The sequence below is a fragment of the Theobroma cacao genome, chromosome 5 (assembly GCF_000208745.1).
Source record: "Theobroma cacao cultivar B97-61/B2 chromosome 5, Criollo_cocoa_genome_V2, whole genome shotgun sequence".
NCBI classification, from domain to species: domain Eukaryota; kingdom Viridiplantae; phylum Streptophyta; class Magnoliopsida; order Malvales; family Malvaceae; genus Theobroma; species Theobroma cacao.
In genome coordinates this window covers 29750758-29775126 of record NC_030854.1, presented here as the reverse complement: position 1 = coordinate 29775126, position 24369 = coordinate 29750758, and the positions used below count along the sequence as shown (strand labels likewise).

The window sequence follows — 24369 nt, the reverse complement described above, 5'->3', positions numbered from 1 at the left end:
ATTGCCAAAATACATAAAAGGTGAATGCCTTATATTGAAAAACCAACTATGGGCTTGTTGCAAGCAAGGAAAACAGAGTGGACTCGCACGCACACAAGATTGGGCCAAACAGTTAAAAACTTCAGATTCCCCCCCCTGTGTGCGAGTATACACGTGGGCTGTGCCCAAGTGACTTTTTGTATCTTGACCTTATTTTTTTTGAACTTTTTCAGCCTTTGATTAAATCAAAGTCCAACTTTACCATGCTTACCTGATTCTCCTAGTTTTCCTCAACGTTTATCTTGGTTTTGCTCCAACGTCTATCTGACTTGGTATAAATGCTGATCAGGTTTTCCTCAACTCCCTGATCTGGTGCAACGTTCACCTTATTTGGTGCAACGTTCATTTCACTCCATGCCTATAAATACAGCCTCACACCCTCACTCACAATACACACCAAAGCTTTTCTTCTCTAAAGCTTTCTCCCTTTGCCTCTTCTCTTTTCTTAAGCTTCTCTGTTGGGTTTTCTGCTTTTTCTTTCTACTGTTCCTGTCATCTCTTAATAGTTTGTGCAAACTATAAGGAAGAGTCTGTTAAATCTTGGAGGATAACCGCTACAATCCTTTTGCACCGAGTTTTATACTCCGAATGGGCGGAAATTATTCTTAAGGACAGTGATAACACACCTCAGACCAATTACTGCTTTTACTAGTTTTATATTCCTTTGTTTCTAATATTCGTACAACACTCTATTAGTCTAAAGGGCAGATATTCTACTCTATTTCTGTGTTTTATTTGGTAGTTTGTTCATTCTCCTATGCTTATTATGAAGACTTGTTTTGTCTAACTTTCTCTTGGTACCTCTGAATAATTGCCTTATTAATGTAATTTTATGCTGTGAAATGCAAATAACAAACATCTGTTACTTCCCCGATTATTCCTGTAATTATTGAAATGTATAAGCATTTCATAAGTTAGATATGGTGCTCAAGTTCATTGAAACATTCTACGGGTTTAAATCCCAGCTTAATTTGTTGTTATAAGGTTGCTTGGAGAAGAAGGTGATCAATATTACAGGCCAAATGCTCATTTGAGTAGGGATTTCAGGCTGCTGACCACAACATGTTATACCCGTAGGCCATATCTAATGCGATGCCAACAAACTTCTGCTTCAAAGCTGTTGCATGCTGACCCTCTTCCTTAACCAGGTCAGCCTGGCGGAGCTATTTTTGTAGCTAAGCGGTGAACGGAAATTGGGAAATAATGAAGAAAAGTTTAAGCTGAGTTCCAAAGCCAAAAGGAGGTTTTTGTTAAGGTATTCTTCTGCCATATCTACCAGCTATGGGCTGGTCTTGATCACAAACAATGATAACTAGCAAAGCCTAAACTTATTAATAACAAAGATAACATTATTTCATGATCTAGCTCACAGGGCATGATGGAAAAAGCTGCAAAAATACTTAGGATTGTCTCCAGTGGAAATAGACCATGGAGAGAAAGTTTCAAATACCTAATGATTGTTTGATCAGTATATAGATCATAGCATGCTTAATGTAGTTTAAAGCCTTGAACTGCGTATACATCATTCACTGCTTACTGTAGTTTAAAGCCTTCATCATGCAGGATGTCTTTCCATTCTTCCCAAAAGAAACAGCTGAATTAGGTATTTGCTACTGATCACGATTTTGACTGCAATCCAATTGCTTTAATCTCCACTTTCCTCGACTTCGAACTCTGAAAAAGAGAGAAAGAAATATGGACAATAAAAAATCCATTAGTGGGGATTTCAAACAATTAAACTAAGGATTTAAATCTGGAACTTACTTAGAATCTGCATGGGATGCACTTGATTTATTTGCAAGGCTGAGGGATGCAAATGATCTTGACATGATATCATCTTCCCGGCCGACACTCTGCATGAGGCAGTCCTTCATTGGCCATCTCATTGGAACAACCAAATTCCTATACAAGTATTTATTGATCAAGAACAAAGATTTCTTATAGCAGAAAATGTAAAATAGGATGCATTTGATCATTAAATAATGAAAATTATTAGGGTATTAATATCCTAAACTCAATCAAATAAACAATATCATGCTACATTAACATTGCTAATCTAGGCCGTTTAAAGTAAACACTATATATTTTCAGATCACAACAAGGAAAAAGATGCCCAAGTGAGTTAAATGGAATAATGACTTACCCTTCCAAGCACTTGCATTTGCAGTGAATCATCTTATTTACTGTGTATTTGCCAAATAAGGCCTCTAAATTCTTTGCAACCTTTGGTAAATCCAACGATGGCAACATGTCCCAAACCGTCAAAATTTGGATAAAGTGTGAGTTTTCCTTGATGACATCTACACTCCAAAGGAGATTCAAGGAACCATTGACTGGATACACCTCTAGCAGGCCAGAAGAACCACCTACAGCAGTGTGTTTATTCTTCCTGTGGTTCTTTTGCTCTGGAGTTTGACGCCATCCACTTGAAAGCTTTTCCAACAGGTTAAGAATTTGCTTAAGTAATTCTGGGTTTTTAATGCTTGCCACAGATTTCTTAAAGTCATTGCTCAAGCAAACCTGTTTCAAGATGACAGTAAGTGCCTATTTCTTCTTCTTGAGAAGAAAGTAAGTGCTATAAGTACACTAGAAAGGGTAACAGTCCTCAACAAATATAACTAAAACAAAGAGCAATATAATAAACCAGCATACCCTCCATTTTGCCTCCTTAAACAGTGGAGAGTCCATGCTCATTAGACTATCAAATTGTTTAAGCTCAAACAAGGCAGTTGTAATAGCTTGAGCCAAATGCTTGTCCTCATCAGCATCGTAGAAACAACCCCTTCTCCTGGCATCAGTAACTAGTTTCTTCCATACAGAACCACTTTTAATAAATGTAGCTTCATTCCCCAATATCCAGAGGCAATGCCTGTAGAACAGATAGAACAAGTGGCAAAGTTACTAAATGCTCTCAACATAGGAATTTTCGGAGTTTACCTATATTCTGATCTATACTTACCTTGCGCGTGTCAGTGCAACATTTGCCCTTTGATGATTGGATAAAAAACCGATTGACCCATTTATGTTACACCTGACAGTAGAGATGATTATCACATCCTCCTCGCCTCCTTGAAACCCATCAACAGAGCGAACGCTAACAGTGAAGCCACTATCTGCACATTCACTGTATTTATTTTCGAGCTTCCCTTGAATTGCATGAACTTGAGCCTTGTAGGGTGATATAACACCAATGCAAACTCTTTGTCTTGTGCCAGTGAACTCTGTGATGGGAAGAATTATATTAGCACCCAAACAACTATAAAGGAGGTAACTGAAATAATTCCACAGTGTCCTTGCAAACAAACTTTGAATCAACTTTTTCGATGTCTTTTTCTTTCACTTCTTTAATGAATTTGAAAACTATTGCTAGTTCATATAAACCATACCTTTGAAGAGGTTAGCAACTAACTTACAGACGACAGCAACCTCAACCATATTTTTTCGACTATGCAGATGATCAAATTGCTCCTTTCCACAGGTTACATTGATAAATGAGTAGGTGCCATACATGCTTCCATGAAGAAAATGCTTCTCATGGCTTCTGTCTTTTACATTTGGAGCATCCAAAATTTTACCATCATAGAATTCCTTATTCGGAAATGAGCTTATAGCTGGATGCATCCTATACTGGACATTGAGTAATTGTTTCTTTTGTCCTAGTAAGACGAGCCTTTCAAACAAACTTCTTGCGAATTCAGCCTGACCAGAACTCTGTTGAAGGTACAAATTGTAGATATTAGACAAGTGAAAACCTTAAAGAAATAATAAGTTGAAAGAAAGACACTAGAAGGATAGAATGCTAAACCTTGCTTTGGGTCATGGCAGGCAGTTGGTGCTCATCCCCTATCAGAACAGCATGGCGGAGACCTGGAAGTTGAAAGGGAATAGTCGATTCACATTCTCTGAGCTGAGCAGCTTCATCAATAACCAACAACTCCAGTGGCACTGTTCTTTTTGGATTCAATTTAAAAGAGCTTGATGCGGTACAGAAAAGTAGACAAGCATTATCTAAGCAAAAATTTTTTATAATGATTTTTTCACTGAATTCTGGAACCGGAAATGACAGAGGAAGTGATTTGAGTCTCTGCAGGCAATGTTTCCTTGCAACTCTCAACTTTGCAAAGTGACCAATCTCACTTTCAGTTTCAGTATCATTAAGGGCAATCTTCAAGCCTTTATCACTTTTAGGACGATTTAACAAAGTTTCAAGGGAACCGAGCAAATCAAGAGCTATCATCATGGTCTTCACCAGTTCTAATGAAACAAGATGAGTTGGCAAGTGTGTGTACAAGTTTACAACACAAAATTTCAGCCGCTCATAGAAGACACAAAATCTCTTCTTGATGAATTCCTGCAAAGTGATAGGATCCTCCTTACATGTTTCTGCTCCTGCTTCTTGTGCATTTTTTTTCTCTAGGAAAGCTCCATGTGTACCCTGTTTCTCATCAGGCTTTAAACGATTCTCTGTTTTAGAAGCTACATGTTTTTTCTTGGTTTCTTTTTGTTTCAAGGTCTCATTGATAACTTTTCTCCATGAATTCTTGCTCTTCTTGTCCTTGAGGTTCACATCACAGTTTTTCCCTTCCAGTTTATGGTTGGTGCTGTCCTTGTCCTTGAGGTTCTCATCACAGTTTTCCTCCTCCGTTTTCTGGTTTTCTAGTTCTCTATTCGCTAAGTACTGAGAGTACTGCCTTTCAGGGTCTTCAAGAAAATCTATCATTGACACCAAACTAGTCCTCCACCCACAGTATGGTGAAAAACACTTGTCCAATATCTCCACACGATAATCAAGAAATACATCAAGAAGATCCTCATGATCATCAATCTTCATTCTCTCTCCATTCCCAAATAAAACTATATCCCCAAATCCGTAAGTGTCATATTTAAGTGTTCCTTTAACTAAGCTCATGAGCCTTGATGCCACTTCCACCACTGCAATGTTGGTTGGAGCACATGTAATTGTCCCGCATTTCATTCTAAGAAGAGCAAACAACAACGAACCAACTGTTTTAGTTTTCCCTGTCCCTGGAGGACCCCATATGAGTTTAACTGTATTTTGATGATGGCAAGCCTGTGTATTAATGCAACTTATAATTGCAGCTTCTTGGGAATCATTTAACCCCTTAGAATTAAATGGAAGAACAGTGCCAGATTTCTTTTCAGATAAGCACATGGGACAGTCTTCTTCATCCTGCAAAAACAGATAATGAAAGAAACATTAGCCAAGGGAATAAGATTTCATGCACAATTACAGCTAAAATTAATCCACTTCATCAGGATGAAATCAAAATTCTTACAGCTCCATTCATTTGAACAACTTTGTTGATCATATTAAGGTTCCCTCCTTTAGGATCTGGGTGCAAAGCCTTCCATATTCTAATATTTGTAGTCATGTTAATTAAAAAGACAAAAAAGAAAGTAGGCTTCTGTTGAGATATTTTCTCTTTTCTTTGCATATCTTCTTCGATCATTATTGGCTTTGATGACCGTATGAAGAGTTCATCAGGATACTTCTTAACTCCTTGGACATATGCAAGAAGATAAGACATTTTTGACCGGTTCAAATCACTGGTGCACTTTGGTCTCACATCTGTTAACGTAACAAGATCTCCACTCTGTGGTTGATATGTTGCTAAATCACTCTTTTTAGAGTCCCTCTTCAAAACAATCTTATAAATCAAGTCTTTGGGTGGTTTGTAACGTTTATCCCTTGTAACAGAATCTAGTTGACGTGAAGGTGCCTGAGACACCCTTTTCATGCCTGAGAGCAAGTCTGCATGAGTTTCCTCGATAAGAGGGGCAACAAAGGAGTGCAAGTACTCTGAAGAAGACTTAAATGTCTCTGGGATCTTCTTCACCTGCTCATTTCAATTACAAAAAAGGGATAAAAAATCCAGGAAGATTCAAATGTTAACAACAATACTTAAAAACAAAGTAACTATACACTTGTTAATCTATTGAACACAGCAATGGATTTACAGCAACAGACTTCGAAAAAGGTGCACAAAAATAGGGTAAAGCATATATATTGAGATCAATGAACATTTTAGGATCCATATATTCCATGCACTTGATTTTCTTGCATTAATTTTGCAATATATTCAGTGTCATACCTATAAAATTTCTAAACTTCTACCAAGTGTTGAACAAGGGTACAATGGATTAAAATGAAGAGTTCATTAAACATAGCTTTAGATCAAAGAAGGCGTGGGGAAGTATAAATGCAAGAGGAAAATGAAACACAACAAAAACAAATTACAAATGCTGGAAGCATATATATAAACATTGAACAGAATCTAGAGATAAAAATTGTTGAAGTTGCCATATGCATCTATCTGTATAACACCAAAGGGCTTGTGGGCAAGCATATATAGTGTGCATATATATAATAAACCTGGCCTTTGTAAAGACTTTCGTTGAGGGCATCTCCAAAAGACCAAGAAAACACCAAATCTATCAAGCTTCTTCCCTTATCAGTATTTTCTTTCTTGGAGCCACAGCCACTCCCACTCTTGTCCATGACTTTTGAAGTTTCTTCTGAAAGTTGAAAGCAAGTTTCCTAGAACTGTTCGTCTTACAAATGCATATAGAAAAAGGCAATGACTACTCGAAAAGTTTTCTCAAAACTGCTCACGCAAAGGATTTATTCGCTAGCTTTGGCTCTTGCGTATCTTTAGCTCTGATATAAAGTCAGGCAATGTAAGGTCAAGCAATCAATTATGCATTAACTTAGGTAGGGTTTTGTACGAGGAAAGTGAGAGCATATTTTTTATAATGTGTATAATGAAAATTACATTCTAATGTTATACAGTTAATGGATACAATGGATGGCTGATCGTTGTAAAAGAACGCCATCGGCCAACTTAAGAGAAAAGAAACTGTTGGAAAAAAAAATATTTTAGACATTTCATATTTAAAAATTAACGTTGTTTATATATTTGAGATGGACATATAATTATAATTAAAAATTAAAAATATTAATATATTTTACCCATTAACTTACTAGTACTAAAACGGTCAATAGTGATTCTTTTGCAAGGAAGACTAATGGCTGGACGTGCTTTGAGCTTCTCTTTCTCTCTCAAGTCCCAACAGCTTGGGAGTTTTATTTTTGGTAACTGCAATTTATTTACTATTAGCAATTATCTGCATTTGGAAATTACATTTTTCTTTTTTAATTGAGCATTTATATGTTCACATTATCTTATCGTGAGATATTTTTTAAAAACGAAATTATAAACTCCAATAAATTAAAACGTGAAATACCTTTTAAAAGTTGACGTGGATCATAACACCAACATTTTTCAGCTCCGAAGTATTTCGTTTCCTTGCTTTCTAGGAAGGCTCAACAACTTGTAAATTTTAGTTTGCTTTCTTTGAGGTCGGTACAATCATTCAGTGACTGAAAGCTTTAAAGAGAGCGCCATCCCACCCCACTTAGTCCCATTATTGGCTTAATTCTTAGTAACTAAGAAAGAGTTAAAAGTTATCTTCTCGGAATTTAACTGCGCACTCCGTCATATTGTAAAGTTGCGGTCTAGCTATCGTTTCTTGTGACAAAAGTTGACTACAAACTTTGAACATGTTAACATCATATCTTTTTCTTTTTCTTTTCTTTTCTTTTAAGTATGAATGGAATATAATTTTCCTTTCTCTTAGATTTTGGAGGGGCAGACTTTGCCATTGGTGTTGCTTGAATGCCCTGCTGTGTTGCAACATTTGGGTGAAAAATTTAAGAGTAAAATAAAAGAAAAAAGAAATCTATAATGCCTTGAGAAGAGCAAATGGCGTTAATTTAATAAATGGTTATGTTTTAATTATGATATAAGAAGAGGAAAGGATTTTTCTTCCGCCTGTGGCACCCATTAAAGTTTGTCATAAAGAAAAAGTTATCATATACATGGATGTTTTTAATCTTTATAAACAATTTCAATAATTGGCAGCTACCAAATTTATAGTAAAAATAAATAAACTGCGCATAATTATTTGAAATGGATACATATATATTATTAGTTAAACTCATTTGTAAAGTTTTAAAACTTTCATATATAAAATAATAATCATAGCAATTAATTACATTTTAAGCCAAAAAGTACAACAATTTTTTTATCTTGGCCCTTCAAAACTTTAGAACATGGCCCCCTCTTAAAAAAAATTATAATTGATATGATATATTCTTTATAATTTTCTAGTTTTAGTATTAATTAATATTCTAATCACTAATTTGACATTTTTATTCTTTTTTTTTTGGAAAAAATAAGTATTGTTTGACAAACTTTAATTATAATTAAAGTCCAATGCATTGTTTCCAATTTTGATACACATCAGAGTTGCATGAAGGCAACCACCCCATGAAACAGTCACGTAAAAGAAACTTTTTATGTAATTACATTACTTTATGAACTATTGTGTACTTTATATTGCAATCCAACGTTTGCTGCTCGTATTCTTAGCTTTTGTTATGGTTATTCTCACAATATAACAAAATAGTAGCATGGTAATGTACATGATTTCCTTTTTCCTTTTGCAATTTGATGCATCTATATGTCTCTCATAGATATCAAATCTACTTAAAATATAAATATGGCGTAAAAAGTACATGGTGTATAAAAAATATATATGCACCCAATGTTGTCTTCAAATATTTTTTTAAATGACTTAAAAGTAATTTGTATGGGAACATTTGGCTTACTAATTTGTAAGTGATTCCTTGTTCAAAGAATACAATTGAAATATCTAAGACCGGCTTTAGTATAAAGTCACGAAAGCATTTGCTTTAGGTCACAATTTTTTATGAGTCTCATGATTTTATATAATATAATTAATTATATTAAAAATATAAAAATGAAGATAATAAATAAAATATTTCTTAAATTACGTACCTATTAAATATCTATTTTCTCTTACTTTCTACATCCTTATAATTCAAACTATTTATCTTATTTCTCTAATTATGTAAAAGTCAAGATAATTAATAAAATGATATATTCTCTCACTTTCTTAATTATGTGCTTAATAAATCTCTATTTTTTTTATCACTGTTTAATTTTCACAATGTTATTAATTCTCAATTATTTTTTTTATTTCCAATGAATATAATATATATTTAATGATCTTCAACTAATGGTAATTTTCTTAATTTCAATAAAAAAAATCTCATTTGAATATTTAGGTATTTTAGGCTTTTAAAGTTATTGAGTCGTATCTGAAAATACCTTTTTCAAATAAAAAATATGAATACAATATTCGCAAAGTCTTTGAATTATTTAAGAAAATTCAAATAAATTTTTTATTCTTTTTATTACATATAATCAAATTCTTATATTTTTATTTTGACTAAAATAAGCTCTTATGATTAATGGATTATTGATGGTCATTAGTCAAAATATCATTTGTTGTTTTATACTCACATGGCATTGACTTAACATTGATGTAGAGAGTGAAAAATGCTATATGATTATTGTTAGATAGTTTGTAATATAAAGAAGTTTTATTCATATGTGATTATTCAAATTAAAGTGACTATTTAAATTAAGTGTCTATTTAGATTAAGACATGACTCTTAAATAAAGAGAAGCATTTTCAAACATATTTGTTGAAATATGTTGATTAATTATTTAGTATTTTCAACAAGCACATTTCTTAAAACCAAACAAGACATGTCCGTTGAAACAAATTAGACACAACTTTTCAATGTCTATAAAAGGAACATATATTCAATCAGACCTTATTCATTTAAAGTATTATGCAATAAGCTCATTGTATCCTAGAGAGTTTTTATTTACAAATCCTCAAAGTAGACAACAACTCGTAAAGAAAGTGTGTTATAGCACGCCTCAAGTATTCTTTCTCTTTTTTTCTTATTTTGTTTTCTAACAATCATGTCATCATACCAATTAGCATGTTAGGCCATTATAAATTATAATATGTCCGTATGTTACATCATAATCAATTATAACATATTAATATATTATATTTACGTCACGTGATATAAATAACAAGTGACATTTTAATTAAGTCAATAATTAATTATAAAAACTTATATATGATTCAAAAAAAGTATAAAGACTTATTTAACTTGGAATAAAAATATAAGGGTTTAATTGAACGTATAAAAAAATAAAAATTTATTTGAATTTTTTAAAATAATTTAAGAGTTGTTTTAGGTATTATGTCAAAAATACAATAAAATATATAAAGAAAAAAGGAAAACATAGTAGTAGCTGAGATCAAAATAATAAAAAAAAATTGGACAAAACTGTTTTAGACTAAGAGCACCCCACCGCCTTTGAAAATTTGCAACTGCTATCTCCACAAATCTCTCAATTTTTTTTTTTATAAATATGTTATGAATATGCCGTAGTACAGTAAAACTATAACTGTGTTTCTTTCTAAACAGTAGAAAGAGGTAAAGAAAAGAAAAACCCTAATCAGCAATCAATCTAGTGATTCATAGGCATGGGTGAAAATTCCTGGAAAGGAAAGAGAAGCATTGATAAAAGAAAGATCAAGTCTTCCTGTCGTGTCACGGTTTTTGAGAAGATTTTGCTGGAGATAAACAGCTTCTCTCAGCTCTGTACTTACGTTTCTTGCGCCCAAAGGAATCTCACCAAGTTTTCCAACGTTTTCTTTCGAGAGAGCATCGACTTGGTGTCTTCGAATTTGTTCCGAGCCTTGCCCCATTCCTCTACCAATGCAGCAGCTGCCATTCGGTTTGGGGAGTCCTATTACATCAATAGGAGAAACGGAATCGACGATATCCCTTTCCAAGATCCCTCTTGGCCTCATCTGGAATTAGTTTATAGGTTCCTTTCCTCGTTACTCAAGTCGCCCATGACGGATCCTCAACTGGCTGCTCCTTGCATTAAGCCCTCTTTTATCCTTAGGTTGTTCGATCTTTTTCAATCTGAAGATCGAAGGGAAAGGGGTGCTTTAGTTTCTGTTCTGCAAGTTATCTATCGAAAATTTGGTGTGCACAGAAAACTTATCCGAAGTTCTGTTTTCAATGTGTTCTATTGTTGTGGGAACGAAAAACATAATGGTATCCCACACCTTTTGCTTTTCCTCCGAAGTATTGTCGTTGAAGAAGAAGATGATGATGATTTGGGGGTCCAAGAGGAGTACAGGCTCTTCCTTGTTCGAGGGCTGATTCCGCTTTACAAATCAAAATGGCTTGTCTTGTTCTACTTACACTTGAATAGCTGCATTCAAAAATTCGTGGAAAAGGATTGCAAGCTTGCTGATACTGTTATACAGGGGATGCTTAGGCATTGGCCAACCGTGGGTAGTGCCAGAGAGTACTTCTTCTTGGATGGGGTTGAGAGGGTTTTAGAGGAAACACAGCCTGATGGATTTCAACTATTTATGATACCTTTGTTCGGCCGCATTGCCATCTGCTTGAGTAGTCCACATTTGAAGGTGGCAGAAAAAGGCTTGTCTTTGTTCAATATTCATGGTAACATTCAAAACTTAATTAAACAGTATTTGGATGTTATCTTGCCAATTATCTTTACTGACTTGGAAGAAAGTGCAATGAACCATTGGCGGCCTGAAATACAGAAGTTGGCGCATGATGTTAGCAATTCTTTGATATATATTGATCCCGAATTATATGAGGAATGCTTGATGCATTTGAAGTGATATCAGCTTCATAATACTCACCTTGCATTGACAAATATTGGATTAATGCCTTAGAGAAGGATGCTGCCATGGATGAGGTAGGTTGGTGGACAATGCCTTGGCTGTCCAGTAAACCGCTTACCGGTGAGGACCCGAGAAAAGAGATTGTTTGGGTCCCTCCAAGAGATGATGAGCTGAATATCAACGTGGATGGCTCGACTTAGAAGAAAATCAGGACCGGGATTGTGGTGGTGTTCTTAGAGATAAAGATGGAAATATGGTGGGATTTTCTTTGGGATGCTGAGCACACGAGAATTCAATAATGCATGAAGTCTTGGCTATCAGGACACCTCTTCTGCATATCCTCCTAGCGAGGTTTGAAGTTTTTAGTGATGGAACCCGACTCTAGTGTGGCTGTCTCATGGGTGAACAACACGGCAACTAGACCTTGGGCAAGCCAGAAATTATTCTCTGAAATTTTGACAAGCTTAAAAGGGCAATAGGCAGAATGGTTTTCGTTCATATCTTCAAGGAAGCAAACGAAATTAATTAGGAGGTAATCATAATGTCATGTTCTTTGCTTGTTGGTGAAAATTGAAGTTAACCGTCAATTCAAGTACTTTTATTTTCTGTAACTCCAATTCAGTTCAATAAAATATCTTTATTATTTGAATTTTTCTACTCAATTAGATTCAATAATTATCAACTTAAAAAGAGTTCAAAATCAAATAATTTTAGTGTGTGATTTTGTCTACACAATCACACACTTATAATATATATATATATATATATATATATATATATAGTCAAGTAAAAAAATATAATATAGTGTCGGACTTGAATTTGAACTCAATTCATTTTATATAAATCTTGAATTTGTGTTTTAATACAATTTTTATTTTTTTTACTTGAACTTCGATTTAATAATTAACTTCCTCTTTGAATTTCTCTTAATTAGTTCGGCCATCATTAATTTAAAAAGAAATTCAAAATTTAAATAAAATCGTATTTACATCTCTATAGTATTTATATATGTACATTATATTCTAGTATTATTATGAGAAAGGTATCAATTGATCTTGTTAGTACTAAAAAAAAATTAAGCTTGTTATTTAATTTTTAGCAACTTTTGGAAGAGCCTAATAAATACATAATATTCAAGCAGCAGCACAAATCCTACTCCTAGTTAGTTATCGCCACATCAACTAACAAAAAAAATTAAAAATATTCATATTATATACAAGTTTAGGTTTGATTTGCATTTAGCAAATTGATTTTACATGGTGTCAATTAATCATATATGATCCTTTTATTAATAAATAAATTTTAAATTTTAAAAATTTTTAAAAATAAATAAACATAATTAATATTTAACTATCAAATATAAACAATCAAATTTCATCCAAGTATAAGTAAATCCAAATCCAGCAAGGATATAGACTCAATACGAAGCCTATATATATAAATATATGAACCAAGTGTTATAATAATATTCACTCAGAAATAAATATATGAACCAAGTGTTCTAATAACATTCACTCAGAAATCTTTCACAAGCAAATTACTGCAAAAAAAAAAAAAAAATTCAAAAGAATTACGATATGGCTAACATTAATCTTCCTCCTCTATGTGCGAAGGGTTGCGGCTTCTTTGGTTCGTCGGAGACCAAGAATTTATGCTCCAAGTGTTGTTACAAGGATTTTCTCAAAGAATTGGTCTCCAAGTCTAAAGCTGAAGTGAAAGTTGATACTTTTCAACTGTACCATTCCCTTCTGTTTCTGTTGATTCTTCGTCGGTTCCTATTTCATCGAAATCGAAGAATTGATGTGAAAGTTGCAACAAGAAGGTTGGTTTGATGGGATTTTTTTTAGGTGCGGAAAAGTTTTTTATGGTTTTCTTCGTTATCTCAAAAAACATTCATACAATTTCGATTTTAAGATAGTTGATCTTTTGATTTTAGTTAAAGAAAATTCTTTTATTAAGCTCAATAAACTAGAATCAAGGATTTGATTGTCATTGTTGTTTCTTTTCTAGCATTAATTTATTCTTTATTTCTTTTGTAATTTGTTTTACATGTTGATTAAGTATTTTTTAAAAGTTTTAATATATTGTATTCTTCAATTTATTTTAAATTTGATTTTGAGGTACAGAATTCATTCTTCATCGACAAAAAAAAAGTTTTGGAAGTAGTTACGAGATTTTGTGTCTAAATTTTTATTTTTATGAATATAAAAGAGAAAATAAAATTTACTTAGTAATTATATTTTGTTTATTTAATTTCGAAGTTAAAAATCTTAAAATCAGTGATTGAGTTGTGTCGGCCATGATTGGGCCAGGGTTACATTGGGTCTGGCCCGAAGCTAAGGGAGCCCATCCGTCCAGTGCCCGCCCTCCTCAACCTTTAAATCCAAAGCGTAACCGCATCTCTTATTTACCGTCTAAAAAGTCGAACTAAGAAAACGATGCTGACGGTTTTCTTCATTTCCCTGTTGCTTTTTCTTCTTCTCTCCGCTCTTCTCTTCAAGTTTGCCATTTCTGATGGTAAAGTATTCTAAGAAACCGTAACATATTTTCTGTTTTCAAATTTGGTTGCTTTTGTGCTAATTTCGTCATATTTTTTAATTCTTCTTTTTGGAAATTTTTTTATCCATTTCAGGAGATTTTACTTTAACCTCAAAAAGGCATGTAAAGCGTGAAGAAATTGAAGACAAGGTAACTCTATATTTTTTCTGAAATTTTTTAGTGTTTTCTTGCTGATTTTATATGGTTTTTTAATTTTTTTTTTTGTTAATTGGTTAGGTTGTTTGGATTACTGGAGCTAGCCGTGGGATCGGTAAATTTTCTACTATTATTTAATTAGTTAATGTTGTTTTCTTTTTATTTATAAATTTTGTTCGTTTGGTAAATTTGCATCTCATTTTGGGTTTACGAAATTGCTTCATTACATTTTATGCATAACAAAATGGTTTATGGGGTTGTTTATTAATTTTTATATTTCTTTGGTAATTAGATATTTTTTATGTTGGGTTTGGGACTTAGAGCATGTATAGTTTAGGAGATAAAAGGGTTTAAGTTTGACTCTTAATTTCTTCTGTTATGCAAATTCATGATTTAATATCCTTTTTTGTTGCCTTATTTTAAATTGTTCCAAATTTAAGGGAAATATTTCGTACCTACTTCATTGTTATTAATTAATGATGGAACTCTATGGTTCCAATTGGAATCAAACTTTGATTTTTCTAGGTACGAGAAGTAATTTATTCTTTGCTGCTGGGTAGTAAACAATAAATGACAACAGAAACAGGTCAGCTTAGGTGGTTTGAGTTAATGCCAAACCTAAATGCACCATATTGCTGCTTGGCTAGTTGGTAATACTTTCACAACTGCTCAAATCAATAGAGAAGTTCATCTCTTTGGTCAATGATGCCCGGGTAAAAGTAGCGGAGGGAGGGGAGTGTTTCTGGCATCTTGAATTGCCTACCTAAGGTTAAAAAGAATAAATGGGTAGTTCAATCATAACTTCAATCTTGCACATTAGAAGAACATATTGGTGGTGCTAGAGGATACACTCTATTGTTCAGTTGTAAAAGATGTGGACGTTGTCTTTAGTTCATGGAAGATAACCTGTTATTAACAGAATCCCTATATGCCAATTTAAAAACAAGAAGTATGTCATAAGTTTCAGTGGTAGTTGTGAATTTTCAAAAGCAATTTTAACAGATTCCTACATGCTTTTTTTATCCCCTTGAAGAAATGAAGATGTCTTTTTGGCTCTATCTCGTAATTAGGAAATTGGTGTCTGAAACTTATTTTCTGAATTTTTTGGTGTTTGACAAACATGGGAAATTTTGGTTAAAATAAAATGTCTTCTTGTCAAAGAAAAAAACATGAAGAAACTTTGGAATTGTCTCCAAATTTGAGGAAAAGAAGACAATATCCTTAAACACATTTGAAGCTTGTTATACTTTTACTTTACTTTTGCTTTTCTTTTTCATCTCCGCTTTTGGACCAAAAAATTCTATTGCACAGATGTTTTAAATTTATAAATTTAAAAAATGAGATATAAATAAATAATTATTATAAGTATTAGTTAATATTATAAAATTTTAAAATAGAATAAAAAGAATAGAGTATAATGAATTATTATTATTATTATTATAATAATAAAATAGTTAAGATAGAAATTAAAAATTGTGATTTTTTATTACAAAATATTATCATTTCATAATATCAATATTAATTAATTTATATATATAATAAGACCATGATTAATATTATGCTAGTATTAAAATATATTATATCAATATCAATATATGAAAAATTATTTGAAATATTAATTCATATTATTAATTTTTTTTAAATAGAATAATGTCATATAAATATAATAAATAAAATATTATTATAATGAATTAATCTACGTTGATAGAATAATTATTAATATTAATGTTAGTGTAAAAAATATTTTATCAATATTAATATGTAAATAATTGCTATCAATAATAACTCCTAGTATAAACATTTTAAATAGAACATAGTTATAGAATATAATAAATTATATATTATTATACAATATTATTAGTATTAATTAATAAGTATTATATAAAAATTAATTTATATTATAAATATTTTAAAATAAAATAATATAAAATGTAAGAAATATTATTATATAACATAAAATATTGCAATTGTATTACAATTATTACGTAAGGATAATTTTTAAATATTATTATTATTTAATCTATTACTATATTACATTAAACTATATACTTCTTTAGTTAACATATACATTATATTATATTACACTATACAATGTTTAATGTATTATTGTTTTAATTATATTTTGCATATATTACAATTTCATTATATATTTAAATTAATTATGTATTCTATCATTGCGTTTATGATTTTATGATTGTATTTTTTATAATAATTGTAAAGTTTTCTATGTTTGAATTATAATTTTTAAGAAATTAGAAATATAAATAATATATTTAAATAAATAATTTTGAATATAATACAAAATTGTATGATAATATATATTATTTTTATAAATATTTATATAGGCATATAATCTCTGGTAAAATTTGAAAATTTTCCATTACATATCAAAGAACCGAAAACATTTTTTCATGTTGTTATTCTAACAACAAAAAATATTATGTTTTCAAGGGAAATGGCCTTCTAGAAAATATTCTCCTCTAGGAAGTTATTTTCTAGATTACCCAACGGAGCCTTTGTTCATCTTGTTTTATGTTCCACTTTCATGAACATTCTTTCCTCCCACATTTAGTACAAGATGGCAAGGCTTATTTGGAATATTGCTAATTTTTATGAGGTAGACTCTAGCAATAGCTTTGGCCTTTGAGGAATGTTTGAGCCATGTTCGTCCCTTCATTTATTGGGGTACTTGTCTTCCATGATGTGGCATGCATTTTTCTTCTAATTGTTTTGCTGTTGATTCCAATTGTCATTTCACATTCGTGACTCATTGTATTTTAATAATGGTGAATTTAGGAGAAATTCTTGCTAAGCAATTGGCAAGTTTAGGGGCCAAGCTCATTCTTTCTGCACGAAATGAAGCTGAATTGGAGCGAGTTAGGAAACAACTTACTGGTATGCCTGAGGCCTGGTCCAAGATATCATTCTTTCAAGTTTCTTTATAACATATTTTAAATTTTTGCTAAGCTACCACACTTTCTAAGATATGAGATCAGTATGCCTGCAGGTAAATATGCGCCTGAACAAGTGAAGATTTTGCCCCTTGATTTGACATCTGGAGAAGATTCTCTCAAGGAAGCTGTAGAGAAAGCAGAGTCCTCTTTTCCTGGTGTTGGTGTTGACTATATGATCCATAATGCAGCTTATGAGCGTCCTGTAAGTGAGCATGACCTAATTTTTGATAGAGCTGTTGGATAGAAGTATGTGCATTGAGTTAACTGTTTTCTGATGTTAACCACAATAGGTTCTCTGAAAAGTATGAAAGTAGAATTCTTTAGGTAAATAAGTCAGTAGCTGAGACATATGCTGGAGTCTTTCTTGCTTACATGGCCTTTTTCTCGTTCTTATTTTTGTTGGGAGGGTGTGGTAATTGAATAATTGAATAATATTATTTAGAAAAAAATGTAGTATTGTATTCTGTCCTGTATTTAGTTATTAATCAGCACAGAATACTGCTCAAAGCTATTTGCTTTCCAAACCTTTTAGTTTAGAGGCTTCTTGATCTTTGAATAAGTATCATTTGTTTTTACCTGTTGCTGATCTTTTATAAGTTTGAAAAATATGTTAATGGTTTTTCTCACGGGTTCTTAGTGAAATAAACAACTTTATTTGATAGATGCTTCTGCAGTATCAAAAGCAATAAATGCTTACCCCTTATTTCCTGGAATCATCTTCTGAACCATGTCTACCATAAGTTGAACTGTATATGCTTTGTATAGCAAAATGGGAGAACAATTTATATAAAGGTCCATATCAGCAATGCATCAACCATTCTCTTCAAGGGCATCCCTGTTCGCATTTTTAACAACTCTTACTCCCTATGAGTGGTTCAATAACTAGGTGTAGCAAATTTGCCATAACATCCTCCAAAGTTCTTCTGATGGCAACCTCTTAGACTGATAAGTGCTTCTCAATATCTTGTTACTTCTCTTGAGCATATCCTATGAACTATTGCAGAACAACAGTTCCTCACTTGATAAGCATAAATTGGTGTGATACACAATTTTGCGGTCAGATTGTACAATTTCCCTTGGCTTTTGGAGTAAGAATGTAGAGATGCGGCATTTCTCTTTCCTGTCAGAAAGTCCAATTTTCAATCTGTAATGGCAACTGTTTCTGCCAGTATTTAGACACCAGCTGCTTGTGGATACAATGCAACACTTAGGATTATGATTTTCTCACATTGTGTTAAAGGTTAAGAGGTGCACTCCCGTTTCAATTTTAATGGTTGTTAGCAATGGGTTGATTTATGTTTTTAGAATGACAAAGCACCTTCTTTCTGTTTGAGCATCTCATATAATTTTCAAACTCAAGCAAAGTGATTTGCATTGACAGTCAGTGCATGATATTCTGTAATAATATTTCGAGAGATAGTTCATAGCTGTTTATTAGACAAGTTGCATCTCTACTGTCGTTTCAACATTAATTTTTTATTATTTTTATTCTTTTTGGTTTTGGTGCAGAAAACAACAGCTTTGGATGTAACAGAGGAAAGTCTTAAGGTATGATGGAGTCCTTGGGCAGTAGTAATTATTAGACTTAGTTTAATAAATTTGAAATCTGCTGCCACGATTCAAATGCTTGTCAGTTTGCTGTGCAAATTCCCATGTTCAGTCTTGGTATCATGAAATATTACATATTGATTGCATATATAGTTTTCTGTCAGCTGCCTTTACAAAAATAAACTTTTTATTCTTTTTCTTGCTACTAGGCTACATTCAATGTCAATGTATTTGGGACAATATGTCTCACACGGCTTCTGACACCGTTTATGCTGAGGAGAGGAAGAGGTCACTTTGTTGTGGTATGTGAAACTGAATGATACTTTCACCAATGGCAAATTGCAAATTTTTTTATATTGCTAGAAAAAAGGAGTTTTGTGAGGGCCATTCATTTAAGTCCAAAAAATATCGGATGAATATTCATGATTTTTTGTGGCATTTACCATGAGTATGAAGCATGGACGCGCTGTATACCCTTCTGTACCAATGTCGAACATGCATGTGACAGAGACAAGCCTTCAACAAAGTGGGACATCTGTCAAACATATGTTGACATGCCAAAAAAGTAAAAAAGAAAAAAAGATCAGATGTGGTCAAGACTCACCCAGACACGGGATGGAGGTTTTTTTTTCTTTGAATCAACAGTCAGAGCAAAATCCCAGATTAACCCATCATTACAATGAATATTTTGAACCTCAAAAGAGATTTTAATATTTTAATAAGGTCACAAGCCCTGGGCCTTTCCGTTGCATATCTACTTTACCCTGTTGGGTATATTTTTCACGAACATTTTTGGTTAAAAGAATTATGAATGACAAGAGAGCTTTGTGAAAAATTTGATTATATTTGAATGAAAAGTATCAATTTTACATTTACATTGAATATTTTTAAATAAAAAGTATTTTTTATTGCATGTCCTGCTGTACCCGTTCCTAAGTTTTTTAGAAATTGCCATGTTCGTGCCATACCAGTATTGCGTGTCCGTATCCATGCTTCCTAGACCATGGCTTTATACTTCTGGGAAAAGTGAATTGGCTGAGCAAATGCTACATGCTATAAGTATAATTGCTATTTTTTGCACATTAGGTTGCCATACTGATCCTTGTCTACCTGCTCACCAGATGCTTAGTTGCATCATATTTATTGATGGGCATGTGCTTTGAGTTTTCAAGAGCTGAAAGTAGAGATTATATTCTTTGCTTTGCCTTTTATTTTTATTTTTGTATTGATATTTTTGTTTGGTTTGATTGCACATTGTATGCAGATGAGCAGTGCTGCCGGAAAGACATCTGCACCTGGTCAGGCAGTGTACTCTGCATCCAAATATGCTTTAAATGGATACTTTCATACCTTGCGTTCTGAGGTATATATAGAGCATCTGTCCTAATCAGAAGAGAAAACATCTCATTGCCTTTTGATTGTCTTGTTGCTGCATCTAGGAAAGGATAGGAGCCTAACCTGTGAGATCCTGATCTGAATTAGGTTTTCTTTATATTGAAGCCATTTCATTTGAAACAATGCAAATTCTGGTCAGAAGGGCAAGTTTTACCTTTTGTAGTTTTAATCATTTTGGCCTATTCTTGGTAAAAAAAATGGCCTATTCTGTAGTTTCCTATGCTCTAAATGCTATCATCCTATGGTTAAGCATTCACACGTGGTGGAGATACAAAAATGCTGTTAATATATATTCTGTGTGAGAGAGTAATCCTGACTTAGGTTGGAATCAGGTGTTAAGAGAAAAAATAATAAAAGAAGTAAAGGTGGTTCTAAAATGGCTAGAATTACTAGGCATTGAGTCTGGTAAAGTGGAAAGTAATGAAGCCCTTTTCAGGGTATGGCTTATGCAATGGATTAAATGGGATTTCCTATCTATAGTTGTTTGGGGAAATTGTTATTTGACGTAAAGAAATCTGTGTGTGAAAGTTGAATGTTGTTATGTAATTTAATAGGGCTAATAGGGTTATTTGGTACATTCATTTCACCTTTCTCTTATGTGTTCGGGCTATTTATATAATTGATGATTCAAAGGGTGCCACTGAGATTATTTTCATCCTTTATGAGGTTTCAATACGGTTCTAGATATTTTTTGAGTTCTGTGGTTAACATTTTAAGCAGTATAAGGAGATTATTGCCCTTTGAATAGTTTTATGTGAAGTATACAAGAAAAGCATAAATCTCCTAGGATTTGTTTGTCATAAGGGTGATTTTGATGGAGGCTGCTGAATCTGGTGAAGTCCACATGATATGCAAGTAATTTAGTTTTGGAAGAATAAAGAAAGTCTTGTAGTCTGGACCATCTTATCTTTGCTTTTTTGTTTTATTGCTGAGGATATAATTGTGTGCTTTGAGTTGTTTGTAGCAGAGTCTTCTGAAAGTGGAGGTTTCCTTGATTGAAAATGTGTGCTTTGTTTAGCATCTAACATAGTTAATTGTCCTGGTTCTTATTGAATTGATTGAATACTTTCAAGTCTAGGAGTGTGAAGGGGGGACAGTTTAGAAGAGCTTGTAAATATGGAGAAGCCTAGTAATGCATCGCATAAGAATTTCACTTATGTAAGAGTTTGTTTCAGAATTTGTGATTCTGGCATAATAGTTTGTTGTATATGTACTTTTGGAGAAGTTTTTGGCTTTTAGTGTTTTGAATACAACTTGGGATTTTGAGTCGAGGGTTCCTTAATTTCTTTTAAAGGTAGCCAGTTTATCACAAGTGAAGTTGTTTCAGGTTTCTTAGTTTTTAGGGAACTTAAAAAGCCTGTTTGAGTTTATATTGAAGGTACAGTAGGTCATGTGACCAATTTTTTGTCCACTTACCTCCTTGAAATGTGTTTATGCAAGAGGCATGCATATCTTTTCATGAAAAAGGATGAAAAAAATGTCTTTTTCTATCCTCTGGGGTTTTCCGTAATTGACCCTTTATTTGGGAAGAGGAAGGGGTTTTCTGCATTTTATTGGGCAAAGTTGGTTTAGTATCGATGACTGCTTAATTTATTGTGATGCTTGAAGGCATTGTGTTTTTTTCTATTATTCTTTTATTGTTGGGTTATAAAGTTCTGTTGACTCCATTTTCTCAGTGAAAAGGAAACTAAAATTGTCTGGTTGTAGACTTACAAAAGAAGTTGTCAACTAGTATCAAACATATACCACAACTTTTAAAAACTGTTTTCTAATGGCTATCTGTCTCTTGCTTGTTTTTTCTTCTTCTCTCTTGTTCTTCCCCTTTTGTCTTTTATTTTCTGGCATGCAGCTTTGTCAGAAAGGGATCAAGGTTACTGTTGTTTGTCCGGGGCCGATAGAAACATCAAATGGTTCTGGAGCAACGACTTCCGGGACAAAGTTTTCCTCCGAGGTATGTTCCCTATGATCATAAAATTAATCATGTAGCTAGTTGGACATAGAAAATATTTTCAAACAGTATTTTTTGTGGATCTCAAATTGTTCTTCAATTAACTACAACTTATGACATGCAATCTGAATGGCTTGAAGGCCCAATACTGCCAATTTATTGTCAACCTAACTTTGTATAGAAGCTAATTATTCCCCCTTTTTTTTGGTGTTATTGTACTATCATAAGGAGTGAGGAAGGTTATTAAACACTTTTTGTATATCCATTTCTACATGTTGCTGCCCTTTAATACTGATTTAGTACTTAGTGCAGCACGTGCCTAAAATATTTTTGGGATTTAATAGTAGAACATGATTTTTTCTAATATTCTGTGATTTTTTTAATAGAAGCGTTTGTCAGCAGAAAGGTGTGCGGAACTTACAATCATTGCTGCCTCTCATAGTTTAAAGGAAGTTTGGATATCATACCAGGTATTTACATTGTAGTTTAATTCTTTTCCCTTGGTTTTTTTTGTTTATTTTTGTAGTGAGGATCTTCCTTTCTTATGTATCAATCCTTACAAATAAGAAATATTGTGAATACAGTACAAGTAATTAATATAATGACTAGATGATGATAACATGAAGATTAATATAATGACTATATGTATGTTTCTTATTGTTGATAATTTTTATTAATTTTGTATGCAATTTTAAATTTTATACAGTCCTTTATTTTGTGACTCACTGCAAGAGCAAGGAGCAAGTAACGTATGCTTGCAAATAATTTAGTCATGAGAAGTCACTCTTCACTTTTTAAGTTTTACATGGAACATTTAGTCGTCATCCCATGAGACTGGTTGTCTACTTTATTTTTGTATTATATACCGTTCTCATTATGCCTGGTCTGATAAACTTATGTAGGTGCTATGTTGTCTTTCATGTTTAAGCTTTTTGATGGTTTTATCTTTAGCAAGTAGTAGATAAGATTAATAAGAACAAAATTACATGTTTTGGCTGTCTTTTTTCAGCCTGTACTAGCGGTAATGTATCTGGTGCAATACATGCCTACAATTGGCTTTTGGCTTATGGACAAGGTATCGTCATCCTTATTTCGATCTGCTCCACGAAAGTTTTCTTTGTATTTGATGGGTCCCAAAGTTTTCCTTTGAACAGTTTTTGTATAGGGCATGTAACATATGATTTGCTGCAATTAAACTGCTGTATTATTTCATGTTTCTTTTGGATAATTTCTCAAAATTATAATATTGACCTACCTTTACGTTGCTTTGCTCCTCTGCCTGCGCCTGACTGCAGTCATATCAATAATTTAACGATAGGGTTCGTATTTGTGTAAATGAGTTACAGGTTGGAGGGCGTCGAGTAGAAGCTGCTGCACAGAAAGGCAACACCTACTCGTTGAGCTTACTTTTTGGGAAAAAGAAGGCAGCCTGAATTATTAATCAGAAACCATGCTTGTATTTTTCTTTAGCTAAGGTTACTTAAGTTGTAGCACGTGAAGAACATCTTCGTCTCAAGATGATTGGATTGCATAATCATGCAGCTTAATTAGAGGTTAAACGTTACTTGCAAGTGTTAATTGCACAGTTAATAATGCAGTTACTGTTTCTTCTGTTCTTTTTATCCTTCTAAAATCCTTGGGAAAAACTTGCAGCTAAAGTCGAATAAGCATAATTTAATTTTAATGTATGAAAAGTAAACCCGTGTCTGAACAAGTTGAAAATACGTTTGGGAAGGAAGCTTGGATTGAAACTCAAATGGGAGACTAAGGTGATGGAAAAGTAAACTAAACTTGAAATTGAAAGGTAAAAACAATGGTAAAAGATAAATAAGTTAGTTGCCGGAATGGTAAATAACCGCAGAGAAGCAAAGGAAAACATAATTCTGGTTTTGGATTCTGGAACCTCCTCTTGTTGCAACTTCAATCTTGAATTCGTAATGAAGAAGATAACTCTGGCTGACTTTCCACGTGGACACTTCACTCACTAACGCCATTTTCTATGGCCTGCAGATCATGGGTTGAACAACCTTCCTTCAATTCTCATCTGCGTTTCTCTCTTTGTGATTGTCCGGCTTAATTAATTTGCCTACAACTGCCTTAGCTTTGGATTAAACGAAAACCTGTTCAGGCTTTGCTAGTAGGCCTACC

The 24369-nt window shown here is 32.8% G+C and overlaps 3 protein-coding genes and 1 pseudogene across 3 annotated transcripts; 3 read left to right on the top strand and 1 right to left on the bottom strand.

Annotated features, from left to right (window-relative positions):
• On the bottom strand, positions 1346 to 7396 carry LOC18599253 (uncharacterized ATP-dependent helicase C29A10.10c). The gene is made up of 10 exons (XM_007029142.2): positions 7306 to 7396; positions 6434 to 6718; positions 5337 to 5897; positions 3845 to 5230; positions 3426 to 3750; positions 2999 to 3260; positions 2692 to 2908; positions 2183 to 2559; positions 1804 to 1941; positions 1346 to 1713 (listed from the first exon to the last, which is right to left on the bottom strand). The coding sequence occupies exons 2-10, from the start codon at positions 6557 to 6559 to the stop codon at positions 1650 to 1652; spliced, it is 3456 nt and encodes a 1151-aa protein (XP_007029204.2). The 5' UTR covers positions 6560 to 6718; positions 7306 to 7396; the 3' UTR covers positions 1346 to 1649.
• On the top strand, positions 10498 to 11679 carry LOC18599252 (serine/threonine protein phosphatase 2A 59 kDa regulatory subunit B' eta isoform). Its single transcript, XM_018120998.1, has one exon. The coding sequence runs from the start codon at positions 10498 to 10500 to the stop codon at positions 11677 to 11679; it is 1182 nt and encodes a 393-aa protein (XP_017976487.1).
• On the top strand, positions 13260 to 14063 carry LOC108661995 (annotated as a pseudogene).
• On the top strand, positions 14098 to 23832 carry LOC18599250 (dehydrogenase/reductase SDR family member 7). Its single transcript, XM_018122144.1, has 12 exons — positions 14098 to 14199; positions 14315 to 14370; positions 14458 to 14491; positions 17173 to 17271; positions 17384 to 17532; positions 18840 to 18878; positions 19088 to 19180; positions 20143 to 20241; positions 22123 to 22224; positions 22608 to 22691; positions 23231 to 23296; positions 23568 to 23832. The coding sequence occupies exons 1-12, from the start codon at positions 14121 to 14123 to the stop codon at positions 23652 to 23654; spliced, it is 987 nt and encodes a 328-aa protein (XP_017977633.1). The 5' UTR covers positions 14098 to 14120; the 3' UTR covers positions 23655 to 23832.

Excerpts from the sequence above, each read along its gene's own strand:
- LOC18599250 (XM_018122144.1), top strand. The coding sequence starts at position 14,121 with ATGCTGACGGTTTTCTTCATTTCCCTGTTGCTTTTTCTTCTTCTCTCC. Across the intron at positions 14,492-17,172 it reads TGGAGCTAGCCGTGGGATCG|GAGAAATTCTTGCTAAGCAA; the intron begins GTAAATTTTCTA and ends TGGTGAATTTAG. Across the intron at positions 22,225-22,607 it reads GGACAAAGTTTTCCTCCGAG|AAGCGTTTGTCAGCAGAAAG; the intron begins GTATGTTCCCTA and ends TTTTTTTAATAG.
- LOC18599253 (XM_007029142.2), bottom strand. The coding sequence starts at position 6,559 with ATGGACAAGAGTGGGAGTGGCTGTGGCTCCAAGAAAGAAAATACTGAT. Across the intron at positions 5,231-5,336 it reads TTGTTCAAATGAATGGAGCT|GATGAAGAAGACTGTCCCAT; the intron begins GTAAGAATTTTG and ends CTGTTTTTGCAG. Across the intron at positions 1,942-2,182 it reads AAATGCAAGTGCTTGGAAGG|GAATTTGGTTGTTCCAATGA; the intron begins GTAAGTCATTAT and ends ATACTTGTATAG.
- LOC18599252 (XM_018120998.1), top strand. The coding sequence starts at position 10,498 with ATGGGTGAAAATTCCTGGAAAGGAAAGAGAAGCATTGATAAAAGAAAG.